Below are 14,858 nucleotides of genomic sequence, written 5' to 3'. Positions count from 1 at the left end.
AATTTCCAGTGGCTTGCCTCATGACAGCCAAAGAGACAGAAGAGAATGTTTGGGTGGCAGAATGTTGGAATCACTTGGATTAAAGTATGCTATTTGCGAAGAGCTATACTAGTGTTAGTGTCAGTTTCACAAAGGTTGGTGGAGAGGTTGGCTCCATCTTTGTTGTTGCCAGTTCTTATTGAATATTTACTGCCTTTTTGTTTTGCTGTGCAGAGCAGATTGCAATTAACAATACCAGTGAGTTCTCCACACCCCTCCTTGATGTGTTTTCTCTCTTAGGGTAAGATTATCAAAAGTTTAACGCTGTCACTAAACTGTTTTTTTCCGGCAGTTTAGCCTGTATGCAGTTTAGCAGCGAATTATCAAAAGAGGGTCCTAATTGATTGGCCCGGATGCCTAAGGCCCCGCCTATGGGGTGTCTGGGTCAATCAGAGCCCTAGGACCCTTCCTGATGCATCAGGGGAGGGGCCTGAGGTTCTGATTGGCAGTGGGGGTTCCAGTTATCAGCAAATGTAGAAAACCTTCACTGTAAACCAGCGATCTTATTTGCATGCGTGATTTTTTAAAGAATGTCTCTAGTTTTTAGATTCGGTATTTAAATGGCTGCCTTAGCAGACCGTCGCTTTTTAACGTGGGTTTTTGAAAATCCTGGCCTCAATGGTTATCACTTGCTTTGGTACAGACTGAAGAGAGAGGGCCTTGGGAAACAAGAGGTGGAGCTGAGAAAAATGATTGACATCTTCTGTAGTCTTAACTCACGAGTTGGTATAGAATCCATTCCTTATGGAGTATAGAATCCATTCATAAGGAATCGTATACTGTTCTATAAGAAAGAAGATTATTGAGGTACCTAATCATTCCTTTGGATATAGATTTGATCCTAGCAGCTGTGTACAAAGCCTGCTCTTAATTTAACACCGGCTTTTTGCCTCAAGTTAAAAGGTTCTGGATTCCTGTCAGCATATAGTTCAGTATGGGTCATAACTGCACAGTCAGGATTGGAGCACTTCACGTTTAATCAAAGAGAAATACTTGTTTTATGTTTTCCTCTTCCTAGGAGCTTCCTTCAGCTGGGTGCTGGCTTGAGTGTCGGTTTGAGCGGTCTGGCTGCTGGCTTTGCTATCGGCATTGTGGGAGATGCAGGAGTGCGAGGAACAGCACAGCAGCCTCGATTATTTGTGGGAATGATTCTCATCCTGATTTTTGCTGAAGTCTTGGGTCTTTATGGTCTCATTGTGGCCCTGATCCTTTCCACAAAATAAAAGAATGGAAGAAAAAAAATCAAACCATAAGAGTATGATATGAAAATACTACACAAAGAAACCAGAAGAGCCAGAATGGTTTTATTTCCACAATGTGTACAGTTGTCTCAGTTGGGTAGTTGATCTTGTAAATGCGCAATGTATGTTAGTGAATTGTCTGTCCTGTGTGCATACTGGATATGTAATTGGATGGGCTACCATAAGCCCATTTCCAGGCATGGGGCAGGCTCCCCTCCCCAACATACAGGCTTTTCCTCCAATCCATTATTGTCAAATACTCTGTATAAATATAAAATAGAATTGTAATCTTTTCACTGGACATTTTTATTTATAAAGATAATTTTGACATTGTTCATACATTGAAATGAAGCATAACATCGTCCCCTATTCCCTTTCCAAGATCCATGCTACATAATATATATTAATCTCTAGCTATAGATTACTGTGGGGTTTAATTGTTGTGCTCAGCATTCCTTGGATGTAACAATTTGGTTCTTAAAGATTGCTGTAGTGTCCTTTATATTGGAGTGTGAATTCAGGTTTTTTTTGTGTTTTTAATAAGAAACAAATCTGAGATACCTGTCCTTATCACTAGTAGTGAGAAAAATAAAAACTGAAGTGTAAGATGGTGCACCAAATGTTGGGGGTTCCAGTTATACAATATTTCCAAATAAAACTTCCTCCATGCCTGGAGAAGGTAATTTGTGGTTTGTTTATATTTTCCTTGACCAGCAGTAACTCATCATATGCTTATGTACCTGTCAGCCATATTTCCTAGCTCTCTAGTGTTAAAATATAGTAGTATTATTTGTAGGGGTGCATAGGAAAGCTGCAGTATTCTCATTACATGTACTGTAGAATAACAGTATGTTAATTGTTCATATTTTGTTGTGAGGATGATTTAAAATGTCAAAAGCTTCTGCTCATAACATGTTCAATCCTCCATGTATAGTGATTTCAGTCCCTACCTTTTTTATTACCCATGGGGCAATTGAGTATTTGTGGGTAAATAGTTTGTCTTTAAGGCCCATACCATTTCTCCCCCCATACACACACACACCCTAGGGAGGGGAAAGAGAGTTGGGATTACATACATAAATTCTCATATTCCACAACTATCCATTTTGGGTTTTATGCAGATTACAATTAAAACAGGGTTGCCCGGCGTCTGAGGGCCGCAGTGCAGTCATGAGTTCCCCCATTGAACTTGTATGAGATCCATTTGCATGCATTGCTTCTATTGTATGCAAATAGATCTCATGCATATTCATTTGGGAAATCCTGAAAACCTGACCTGGCAAGGGCTGAGTTTGGATACCCCTGAACTAAGAGGTCCAACAATGTATGGAGAAATACAATCGATATAAAAACAAGAAGTATTCACAATGAAAACAAAATACAATTTCTCATCCAGTTATTGGACTAACTCAATGCATTTTATGATGAGCTTTCAAAGTTAACCCTTCAGATCAAAAATAAGCAAATGACAAATATCAGTATATTGTAACACCTCGAGAAGCTCTTTGTAACTCTGAATGGTAACATCTCTACAGAAGTTCATGTAAACCTCTAAGAATTGACTCCCCAGTCATTAGTAGCAGTATAGAAACTCTCAATAAATATGAAAGCATTTCAGTGATAGTTTCATGGGAAGAGGGACAGGTGGCTAGATAAGCAAGAGATAGATGAGTTAACAAAGCTTTCCTTAAAAGCAAATAACTTTGCAATGATCTAATTTATGGCAGAAGTTCATTCCATATAACAGTGGTTCTTAAACCTGTCCTGGGGGACCCCCAGCCAGTTGGGTTTCCAAGCTATCCCTAATGAATATGCATGAGGCAGATTTGCATATTAGAGGTGACAGTGTTGCAGATCTGCCTCATACATATTCATTAGAGATACCTTGAAAACCTGTCTGGCTGGGGGTCCCCCAGGACAGGTTCAAGACACTTTCTCTTATGTCTGAATCTTATGACTTAATATCCATATACTTTCCAGCATAATCCTCACATGCTTCTAGGCAGGTATAAAATGTTTTGTTTACTGGAAGCATCTATACTGCTACTAATGATTGTATGACTACCAAAGTTGCTGCATAGTGCACTGCCTAATTTCTCAAAGGGAGACTTTAATATGCAAGTCTGCAAATGACTCAAAGTACCCTGGGCCTGCAAGTTGCCTTGGGGGGTTTCAAAATTTCCCTTTTCTGCTAAATATAGGAATGAATTAACTTACAAAAATATATACCTTGTACTTGGTGCATGGGAAATAGGGTTGATCTGGTGAATAAGAAACCAGCAATCAACAATGCAGTGAGTGGATGGCAAACAAAGTAGGTGTTGATATGGATAACAAACCAAGCTTTATTGGATAGTGGTGTTGCAATGACTTACAGTCCATTCTCATTTGTGTTCCCTATGCACGATTTCATATATTTCCCCCATTTGCAGCACTATTTGTATATTCACAAACCTGCTCTAAAAAAAAAAAAAAAAAAAGCTTTTGTTGCTTCATTTTCACTTCAGTCTGGCATTTGCTTCCAGATATGCTGCCCCACCCTACCCCCAAGCGTACACAGTGAATTACAAGTATCTACTGGTACTCCCAAGAGCTGTCCCATGCAGGAACCTAACCTTATTTTCCCAATAAGATCCATTGTTCTCTTTCCGCAGTTTTGAGGTGCAACATGTATAACCTCTTATTTTTCCTTAGACTCAGCATTTCATAACTTGTGATTTTGCGATTTGCTAACATTTTCGGAAACAATACTGTAAATGACTTGACACAAGTCCTGTTTTCAGCTAACTGGTCTGCATCAGATGCCAAACTAAACTAAATTTTTAGAACTAATAAATACTGTGCAATGTAATTAAAATGGAAACATAAATTGAGAGAAGAAATGTTATGTAAATGCATAGTAATATTAATATAGAATAATATAAAGGCATGGTAAGCATAGTATGTGTTACATATAAAGATAATGTATATTGTATAAAATAACAGAAATTGAAATAAATGAATAAAATGCAGCATAGTGGAGAGAAATGTAGCCGAAGGCTTACTTTTACCTAGTGAATGCCATATAAGAACAGAAGTTGAATCTTTGACGATGATGGTAAAAATTATAAATTTAAAAAAGTGTGAATGTGCAAACAAGAAAAAGTGAGGTGCCTGTTATAGAATTTCCCCCCCCCCCCCTATGTGCAGTGAAACAGAAGATAAAATAATATAACTTAAAAGCCACCATTCATAAACACAGTTATTGACGGCTGTCTACAAAATGGCTGCCAATTTCATGTCAGATTGCACTACGGCACTGTTTAGAGAAGTGTGGCTACATGAAAAATAAGCACTGGATATGTAGGCTAGGATTTTAGAGGCCTACATTTCCGGTGCCTGCGGTTCCACGAGAATCGCATGTACAGATGCATCTAAGGCCAATTCTGGTGTTAACCAAACCTACAGAGGACATAGGTGCCCTTATGCGCCTTTTTATTCAGGACAAAGGCGCCGTGTTTGGCGGTGCATAAGGGCGCCTCCCCATTTTTTTAAAAACATTTTATTTGGTTTAGTAGGATGCTGTTTTGAGAATTTGCTCCTAAGTGCAGCAAAAGAGAAGATGATAAAATAACTTATTAGTGTTTATGAATAGTGGTGGTTTATAATGTATAATCTTTTGTCCCATTGCACCAACTAGTGTTTAGTATTTCAATTGGACATGTTTCCAGGGCAGGATTAATTCTTTTGAGGGCCCCTAGGCACACAAGTACAATGGGCCCCCTGGCCATGCCCAGCCCACACCCCATGCCCCGCCTACCCCACCCCATTTATTTACCTGTTTTGTTTTTATGCTTTTTATTAAATTTTATGTGTGTGTATATATATATATATCTAATATAATAAAATGGTAAGCCGCGCATGCGCACTTCCTAAGCGTGCGTCCGTTTTCTGTGAGCTGTAGCTAGGAAGTGCGCATGCGCGGCTCACCCCCTGCCCTCTCCGTCGCCTCCCGCCTCCAGCGGCGTGACAGTTTTCAAAGAGGCGTGGGATTCTTTCAACGTGGAACCACCAGCTGTTAAAGCTCCTGGTACTGACTCCTGACGGTGGAGGAGAGGCAAGGTAGAAGAAGATTTCCACTGCCCGGCACCCAAGTCCTTTGCCGCCCCCCCCTTCCCTTACCGCGGCCCCGACTGGCGATTTCAGCAGCGTGTCAAGCAGTCTTCACACGCTGCTTCGGGCCCTTCTACTGCCCTGATTTGCTCCGGATGTGCCAGAGTAAATCAGGCCAGTAGAAGGACCCGAAGCAGCGTGTGAAGACTGCTGGACACGCTGCTTGAATCTCCATGTGTAGTCAGACCCGCAGGAAGGGAAGGGGGGGCCGCCAAAGGACTCGGGCCCGCGTTTGTACTCGCTACTGTGGGAAGGGAAAGGGAGTAGAGGAAACAATAATGCTGCTGCACAGGGAACTGGTGTGGGGGGAGGGAAATGGAAGGGGGAGGGAATGTTGCTTTGGACAGACAGACAGAGGGAGGAAGGGAGACAGAAAGACACAGGGGCAGGTGCACAGGGAACTGGTGTGGTGGGAGGGAATGCTGCTTTGGACACACAGACAGAGGGAGGAAGGGAGACAAAGACACAGGGGCAGGTGCACAGGGAACTGGTGTGGGGGGAGGGAAATGGAGAGGAAGGGAATGCTGCTTTGGACACAGACAGAGGGAGGAAGGGAGACAGAAAGACAAGAAGAAAGACACAGGGAACTGGTATGGTGGGAGGGAAAGGTGCTGCTGGACAGAGGGGAGGTAAAACAAAGGGAGAAGGGCTGCTGCTGCATAAGGAGAGCTGTGAAGGGGTGGTGGTGGACACAGGGGAGGTAAAAGAAAGGGAGAATGGACAGGGGGAGCAGGCAAGGGGTGGTGATGGACAGCCAAGGAAAAAGAAAGCGGCTAAGGAGAGAGAGAGAGAAAAAGAAATAAAGAGAGACACACAAACATATATTCTAGCACCCGTTAATGTAACGGGCTATAAGACTAGTGTGTATATATGTGTATGTGTGTGTATATATATATATATATATACCCTTTTTTATTGTACATCACCTAGAAATCACAATAGGCAATCAAAATTTTAATAAACTATTTCTTTATTTCCATTTGTATTTCTTTTTTTCTTTTATTTTAAAATTCAAAACATAGTGCAAAATATAGACAGCAGATATAAATTATCTAAACTGACACATTTTGATCACTAAATTGAAAATAAAATCATTTTTCTTACCTTTGTTGTCTGATGATTTCATGAATCTCTGGTTCCACTTCCTTCTGACTTTGCATCCAATTTCTGCCTCTTGCATGCTTCCACTCTTCCAGACCTCATTCCATTCCCCAACCAACATCTCTCTCTGTCCTTCCAGGAGTCCAACTTTTCTTCCTCTCTCATCCCCCATATCATTTTTCACCACTGCCCACCAGCCCCATGCCCATTTCTCCTATCACCACTCTCCAACACCATGCCACATCTCTCCCTCTATCACTATGCCTAACATTCCTCCCTCTTGCATCCCCTTCAATCTATCCCTCTGTTCCCTCAGCACCACCATATCCAACATTTCTCCCTCTCATCCTTCTATTCCCCATGCATCTCTACCTCATTCCTCTCTATGCCCAACTTTCCTCTTCCTTTTTCTCCATGTGCACCATCTCTTTCCCTCTCATGCACAAACTCAGGCCCAATAATTGTCTCTTTCTATTCTTTTCCTCCCTCCTTCCTATGTCCTAAGTTAGTGCTCCCTTCCTCCTTCCCTCTCTATGTCCCCAGTCCGTGCCATCTCCCCCCTCACTGCCTTCGTCCTCCCTCCATCACTGCATGCCGAAGCCTGCCTAGCTGCCGATTCCTCCTCCTCCTGCCCCCGGTCCTCTGCCGCTCGCTGCATCTCCGAGAAGGTAAGGTAAGGGCCAGCATGCAGCGATTGCACACCACCAGCCCACAAGCCTCCCTACGACGTCAGTTCTGACGTCGGGGGAAGGCTTGTGGGTTGGTGGCATGCAATTGCACACTGGCCTTTACCTTCCTGGAGTTGCGGTGGGCAGACGTGGAGCAGCAGCCACGGGTGGGTGGGTGGGTGGGAGGGAACCAATGGAATCATCTGAGTGATGATGTACCCTTGAGGCAACCAGTGGGGGCTGGTATTGACCTCCCCACACCCAACTTGCAACAGACTACACTGCAGTGGACATGCACGCAAACTTTTTCTAGGGCTTAGCATGGGACGGTGTGATCGTACCTTGTGCAAGTTGCCTCTGGTTACTCTTGTTTTCCAGGGGTGGGGCCCACTTTGCCGATTTTCCTGGGGGGGGCCATTGTCGTTTGAAACCCAAAAAATTTAGAGTTGTCTATTACTACTTGTTTCTTCAGCGGGCCCCCCTGACAAGTTCAGGCCCTAGGCACTTGCATACTGGGCTATTTGTTAATTCGGCCCTGCATGTTTCACGAGCTTTTTTACTTTTTTTTTTCCAGCATGTTTGCTGCATCTATTTAACAATCTTGTCCGCGTTTCTTTCTCAGTGGTTCTTCAGACTTTTCTCCATTTTTCCTTTCACATGTATGCTTCAATTTAGGCACATTTGGTAAGTTATTCTGGAGGTTTGTTTCTCACTATCATTCATGTTTACATTCTGGTTCACTTACACACTTAATCACTCACTTTGCTGTTGCAAAGACACAGGATTCTGTACTATAACTGTTAATTCCCCTTAGTCATGAACTCAAAGCTTTCAACTCCTCCCCTTTAAGAACATAAGAAGTTGCCACTGGATAACAGCTCTCTTCAGTTTTTCCTTGTGCAAGCGAACTCGGGTATATTCTAATCTGCTCTACTTTATCTTATTTTTTTCCATCTGTTCCTATTTTTCCTCATGGCTTCAATGCTCTAAGGTCCCCTTCTTGGGCTTACTCTGCTAGGGAAAGGACATGGTCCTGGGTGGGCGGACTGCTGCTTTCAGGCCAATCTCCCATTGAGTAACTGGAGCTAGCCTGCTTTGTGTCCCCTCAGGAGCTCGGGTAGCTTGCTCACCTGATGCTTTATCAGATGCTTGAGCACAGGCTGTGGGGCCCCTGTTTAACAACCCTCTGGGTATCAGATGAGACTTTCTCCCTGGCACATCATGTAGATTTTTGGGGGTTGGAGCCCATGTTCAGGGTCCACCTGACTGGCAGCCAAAAGACTTCAGCAGTGGACCTGTTCATGACAGAGGCAGAAATCCTTTCCCTGTAAGCAGCCTGCTGCAAGCTGACATGCACTAGAAGTCACAGTGAGTACTTTCATTATTCCCTATGAGGAAAATCGGGGGGGGGGGGGGTATCTGAAAAAGGCAGATCCAAGGGTTTCTGGGGATAGGTTTCCCCCACCCCCCAAAACCCCCTTTTTTGCCACCGTTTGTTGCTCAGATAAGCTCTTATGGGCTTTTCTGACTGGGCATCTTGGATTTTTAGCAATTTTTTTCCCAAGTGCCTTTTTCTGCCTCATAACCCCTCGTTTTGCCATCTGCAATGGCTTCCCAGGCCAATCTAGCCCTAATTCATGCATTTTTTTGTGCAGATTTATTGGCTGAGGAGCAGCTGTGTTCTATGGGTGGGGGCAGACGCTTTGGGCTCAGCCTCTCTTCAGTCCTCAAGGGAGTTAGAACCCCAAAAGCCTGGTCTTCAGGGAAGTGATCCCTGATAGAGGCTGCATGCAGCGAGGGGGTGAAGCGCAAGTGTGGAGGAGGTTCTATATCCCCAGTCCAGGGTCTTGCAAGGGGTCCTTAGAGGCCTCCGATTCAGAGCATTTCTGATTTTTGTTAATCTGTTGAAAGCCTACTTAACAGGCCCTGGAAGCACTGTGCTGCCTGTGAGTATGCCAGCTCTACCTCATGGGGATTCATGTCCCAGGCAGGCGTCTCCACCTCATAGTGTGCCAGCTCCTAGTGACGATGATCCTTTTGAGCAGAACTGGCAGGACTGTAAGTCCCTTTCCATGCCTTTATCACAAGGGTCCACTGCATCCTTGGATGATCCCTCCATGCACCATCTTCTCAAATCTGTTTCCATTTCATTTGACACCCTATGTGCATTGAAGCTGGATTTCCAACAACCTTCCACCTCTGTTCCATTATGAGTGGCACTAATGTGCAGTCTATCTTTTTTTCTGGCTCATCCGAACATCACCACCTGACTAATGGAAGTCACCTGAAAAACCCCTTAAAGGTGGCCAAAGCTATGGCTAGGCTTTTATCCTATGGCTCTGGACTTCCAACAGCTATTTTCACAGCTGAAAGTGGATTCTGCAGTAGTTCAAGTGACTAAGCACATCTCCCTTCCTACTGAGGGAGGAGTAATGCTGAAGGATGCACAGGATCATAAGGTGAATGTGGTCCTTAAGATGGTTTCTGTTACGTCCCTTCTTGATTCAATTTGCTAGGTATTCAGTCCCAACCTGCAGTCTGGGAGTTGCAGAAATCCACAACTTTTCTGAGCACATGCTCCTTACCCATAGCCTGAGAGCTAGGAAACATATCCAATTACAATTTCTGCAAACAATCCATGCAGAAGTCTTTTGCAGTAGCTCTGCTTCTTATTTTATGATTAAAGTTTTTCTCAGTTGCTTTGGTGCCTTGAAACCCCTTCCTGGTGGTTGTCTGTTGGAGGAAAGGATGCAGTCCCGTGGTGCCGGACTGCTGCTTCATAGAGAACCTCTGGTGGATCTGTGGAACCAGCCTGCTGTGCCACCATTTCTAGACTCTGGGTCCCTTCACCTGGGAGTCTGCTTGCCAGTTACCTTGTCATGGGCTTCAAGTGCAAGCTATATGCGTCTGGAGTGAAACCCAACCAGATTTCAAGGCACAGGCTGCCTTTCCCACCCCCGACTGCATAGACGAGGATCTGTGGGGGTGGAGGTCGTAGTCAGTCTCTGGCAGGCTGGCAGTCCGAATATTTCAGGTCTGGATCCATTTAGAGCTGTTTCTGAGGCAGAAAATCCTTTTCCTCCATTCAAATGCTGTTTAAATCTGCTGATAGTCTGGCACTGCATGTTGTGAATAAACCTCCATTATTTCCTATGGGAACTTCAGAGGTGGCTTGTAAAACAATTTTAAAATCGTTTTTCACAGTTTGAAGATAGGGTTCTAGTCCCCCACCTCAAACTGCTAAATTTATTTTTGCCATTTTAGTTCAAATGACAGCCATCTTGGATTTTAAAATCAATTTTTTTTTTGCTAACTTATTTCTGCCTTAGCCCCTCAATTTGACTCGGAATTGTTTGGGAAGGACATTGGTGTGCCAGGTTGGTGCCGGATCAGCAATTGTGTACCACGTGCCATAGTGTGCTGGCGGGGGAGGGGTGCAGGAGGTTTGGACTTCACCGCCTTCGAGTAATCTTGAGCTGGGGAGCCGGCCTGGTTCTCTGCCTCGAAGAAAATCTCACCCAGAGGCCATGCTGGAGTCTGATGCAAAATGCCTGCATGCAGTTTGGGGACGCTTGGCACAACACATGTACCTCAACAGAGCCCTGTCATGGTTGCAGAGTGGACCTTTTTACCAGCTTTTATTCAGCTCCTCTGAAAGGTGTCCTCCGATCCTGCTCATTTAACACAGCCAGTGGGCGTGTCAGGGCTTTTTCGGTCTGTGAAAATGCTTCCTGTTCAGGAACCCTGTCTGGCCATGCCAGACCTCGATTGCAGTAGTATAGTAGCAGTCATTGTAAAGAAATAGCACTTATGCTTAAAGTGAAACAAACCAGTCAACAATCGTGTCTCACACCTTTTCCTATTTTAGCTCAAGGCAAGTTATAATAAATTCAAAGCACAATATTTAATTATGTATTACGTCTTGATCAAACATATTAAGCCTTGAAATGGCTAAATTCTTCCTGTCAAGCAACATTTCAGGAATTAAGATGTCTTAAACCCTGCTCCTTCCCCACCACCCCTTTCTAAAGCTACTTTAGCTATTTGTAACTCATTTTGTAGGCTGTTATGGAAAATGTTGTGGCCTTCTAACCTTAAACCTAGAGGATTCAGGAGTGTAAACAGAGTCATTTAACTTCAAATGCTCTCAAGCATGGCATGTAGTCTAAAAAAGATGTTAAAATAGTTATGAACATGCCTGTTAAGCCTTTGAAAAGACCACTACAATATTTGTGGGAGTTGATGCAAGAGTTCATGCCAGGATAGTGTATAGACACTAAGAGGAGATGGTTATCCCTAGTTGTATATCGGGGCAACTCTATTGGTGTCAGGTTCAGAAAGGTAGCTCACAGAGCCATCAAGTCTGTGCATCTTGGGGAAAATTAGCCATTTTAGGAGATTTCACTTGGGTTTCTTCTTTTCTTCATGCCTTTTGTTGTTGCCTTAAGAGAAACATGGCACTTTTTCCAAGAGCCTGTTGTGGAAGCCGTCAGAAGCTTGAGGCTCTTGGATTGGGGTAATTGGTGTTCCCAGAATCAGCTTTCCTGTTAGGGATCCCATCGGACATGGACCAGGACCAGCTCAAGAGCCTGTACACACTGGGATCAACTTGTTCTAGCAAGCCTAATCTGTTGGGCCAGGAATGGCTCCCTCCAGGAGCAGGGGGGTGAGCTACCTATTGAAGAAAGGGAGGTTCCTCCCTCCACTACCTCCGTTTTAACTTTTTGGAGGGAAGAACTGTTAATGTTTGTGCAGGGGTGGGAGATGCTGGTAAAGTAGTTTGCAATGCAGATCTCAGGAACCTTTTTCTGTTCATCAAGCTATTAGAATCTGGATTCTGTCAGAGTGGGGCACTGAGTTGTTGGACCCATGTGCAGCTATATTTTCTAGTCCCAGAAGGAAAGGAGAAACAAAGATCCAAAGAGGAGGCTTTGGGGATGAAAATTTTAAGGAGTACAGCCATCCCTGTTGAAGATAGAGTTCATTAGACTTTCCAGTATTGGTGGATTTAAGTGTCAGCCTTGAATTGGCAACTAATGTTTGCAGTGGTCATATGCCCAAAGCTGATTTGCATTGGGTTAAGCACCTTTCCTCACTATTCTTTGAGGAGGGGATTTTAGTGCCAGGGAAGACACATTGGAGACAGCAGTAGCATGCATACCTTCTTTGTGCATTATACAATATACAATCTCATTGGATTCTCCTCAACCCTTCCCCCCCAAAAAACAAACAAACCAGAAACCACAGTTTTTGGCAGGCATAAGCTTAACTAAAAGTCCACTGTAATTCTGCTTGTGGTGATCAGGCAGTTCTGAACTTGGAAGTCTGCAGTGTGGGGGTGGGGTACCCACACCAGGTTTGGAAGGTTCCTTTCAGTAGTTGTTGCCCTTACAAGACCAGGTACCTGAGGCCAAGTCGAGAGGAGGCTGAATCTGGCTTGAGCTAGGTAGGTCTGTTCTTGTAGTTCATCAATGAAAAGGTTGGCTGGCTCAGAGGCCCATAGATGTATGGTTTTCTCCTTATTTGCTTAGGTTTTGCTCACACCTTGTAATAGTAGCTAGGTATTTCCCTGTCTGCAGAAGGCTTACAATCTAGGGAATCCTTTTACTAAAACATATTCAAGTTTAATAGTTCATTTGATTAAATCGCTTAATCGTGATTCTAAGCGATGTACAATTTAAAATACATTCAAAGGGAGACAAACATTACAAACTTTAAATAATAACATTAAATTAAAATAGTCAAATATATGCATAACAATAGGTAATGAAGGGGAATGAAATACAATTTGTGATATTAACAGCATGTGCTAAATGCCATGCAGCCCGTAGGAAAATAATGGGCTGCATGCCATTTAGCACATGAAAAATCCATTAGCACACTGTAGTAAAAGGCCGCTAAGTTTGTACCTGAGCCAATAGAGCAGGGGTAGGGAACTCTGGTCCTCGAGATCCGTATTCCAGTCGGGTTTTCAGGATTTCCCTAATGAATATGCACTGAAAGCAGTGCATGCAAATAGATCTCATGCATATTCATTGGAGAAATCCTGAAAACCTGACTGGAATACGCAGGGCCGCCATTAGAAATTTCTGGGCCCCTTACTAAGCAATCCTATTGGGCCCCCCCAAGCACCCCTTCCCCCCCACTTTTGTCCAGGGGGTGCTATCAGGAAATCGGCAGGGGACAAAAAAAGTATGACAGCAGTGTTTATTGTTTTGCACAGCAGAAGAATAATACAGGAATTTGTGCTATGGTGGCCTAGGACCAATGTTCCCTCTAAGGATTGATGAGGTGTGTGCAAAAAAAAAATATGCATGAGCAACAAGTTACATATTCCACAAATTTATGAGCAGGCGCGGAGGACGCATTTTTAAACAAATGTAGTTTATCCTTGTACTCCTTATGTAATTTGAATCATCTATGGATATGTTTGTATGTTTATTGTTCAAATGGTTTTATTTATTTCCCCAAATTTATTTTTGTTATACGCATTGAAAATATTTGATATTGCGTTTAAATCAAAATCTCAATAAACTTGAAACGAGTGCCCGTAAGATTGTGGGAGGGTTAAATACTCAAAAATTAGAAGAATAACAATTTACTTAAAGTTTTTGCTTCGCCAGCTTTCTGGTATCTTTACATACAGTGGCGTACCTAGCATATGTAACACCCGGGACCCATCATTTTTTGGCACCCCCCCCCATCTGTAAGAAAATCATGATTTTTAGTAACAAACCACACGTCACACATGAGTACCTAGGAAAAGGCAGCATCTTACATATTGCAATACACCCATTGTAAAACTAAACAAGCCAGACCAGCACAGATCAATCCTACATCGTCAATCCTAACAGAAAACCATGTCTTTCAAACACACAGAACACAGAAAACACCTTCGCCTAATATGGAATATGTCATCACAAACTAACCCCTCCCCCTTTTACAAAACTGTAGTGTGGATTTTAGCCATGGTGGTAACAGCCCTGACGCTCATAGAATTCTGAGCATCAGAGCTGCTACCACCACGGCTGGCGCTAAAAAACGCTCCACAGTTTTGTAAAAGGGGGGATAAAATATTAATACACAGTTTCAACGCTCTAGCTCAGAGATGCCCAAACTTTTTGGGCTTGCGAGCTACTTTAAAATGACCAAGTCAAAATGATCTACCAAAAATAAAATTAAAAAACACAAAGCACACTATACGCTGAGAAAATGTTAATTATTCCTATTCTGGGTTTTTTTCAAAGAGGTCAAGGCAGATGACTCTATGCATTGTCACCTCAGTAACAACCATACAAAAATAGACAAATATACCCCCCATCCTTTTTATTAAACCACAATAGCAGTTTTTAGCGCAGGGAACTGCGCTAAATGCCCAGCGCTGCTCTCAACGCTCATAGGCTCCCTGCACTAAAAAACACTATTGCGATTTAGTAAAAGGGGGCCATAGTGCAAAATATAGACAGCATATATAAATTCAGACACATTTTGATCACTAAATTGAAAATAAAATCATTTTCCTACCTTTGGTAATTTCATCTGGTTGCACTTTATTCTTTTGACTGTGCATCCAATATTTCTTCCATTCTTTCAGCCTCCTGTATGCTTCCTCTCCTCCAGACCTCATTCCCTCCCTCAACTTTTTCTTTCTTTCTCT

General features: G+C 43.2%; 1 protein-coding gene across 1 annotated transcript in view; it reads left to right on the top strand.

Moving 5' to 3' along the window:
* The window catches only part of ATP6V0C (ATPase H+ transporting V0 subunit c), a 45,385-nt gene extending 43,422 nt beyond the window's left edge, over positions 1–1,963 (top strand). The window contains exon 3 of the mRNA XM_033963950.1: positions 1,058–1,963. Coding sequence (XP_033819841.1) covers positions 1,058–1,262 — 205 coding nt within the window. The 3' untranslated portion in view covers positions 1,263–1,963. The remainder of the gene's footprint in view (positions 1–1,057) is intronic.
* The last annotated feature ends 12,895 nt before the right edge of the window (positions 1,964–14,858 follow it).

Source organism: Geotrypetes seraphini, chromosome 11 (assembly GCF_902459505.1).
Source record: "Geotrypetes seraphini chromosome 11, aGeoSer1.1, whole genome shotgun sequence".
Classification (NCBI taxonomy): Eukaryota; Metazoa; Chordata; class Amphibia; order Gymnophiona; family Dermophiidae; genus Geotrypetes; species Geotrypetes seraphini.
The sequence above is the reverse complement of the archived record's forward strand: the minus strand, read 5'-3'. Positions and strand labels throughout refer to the sequence as shown.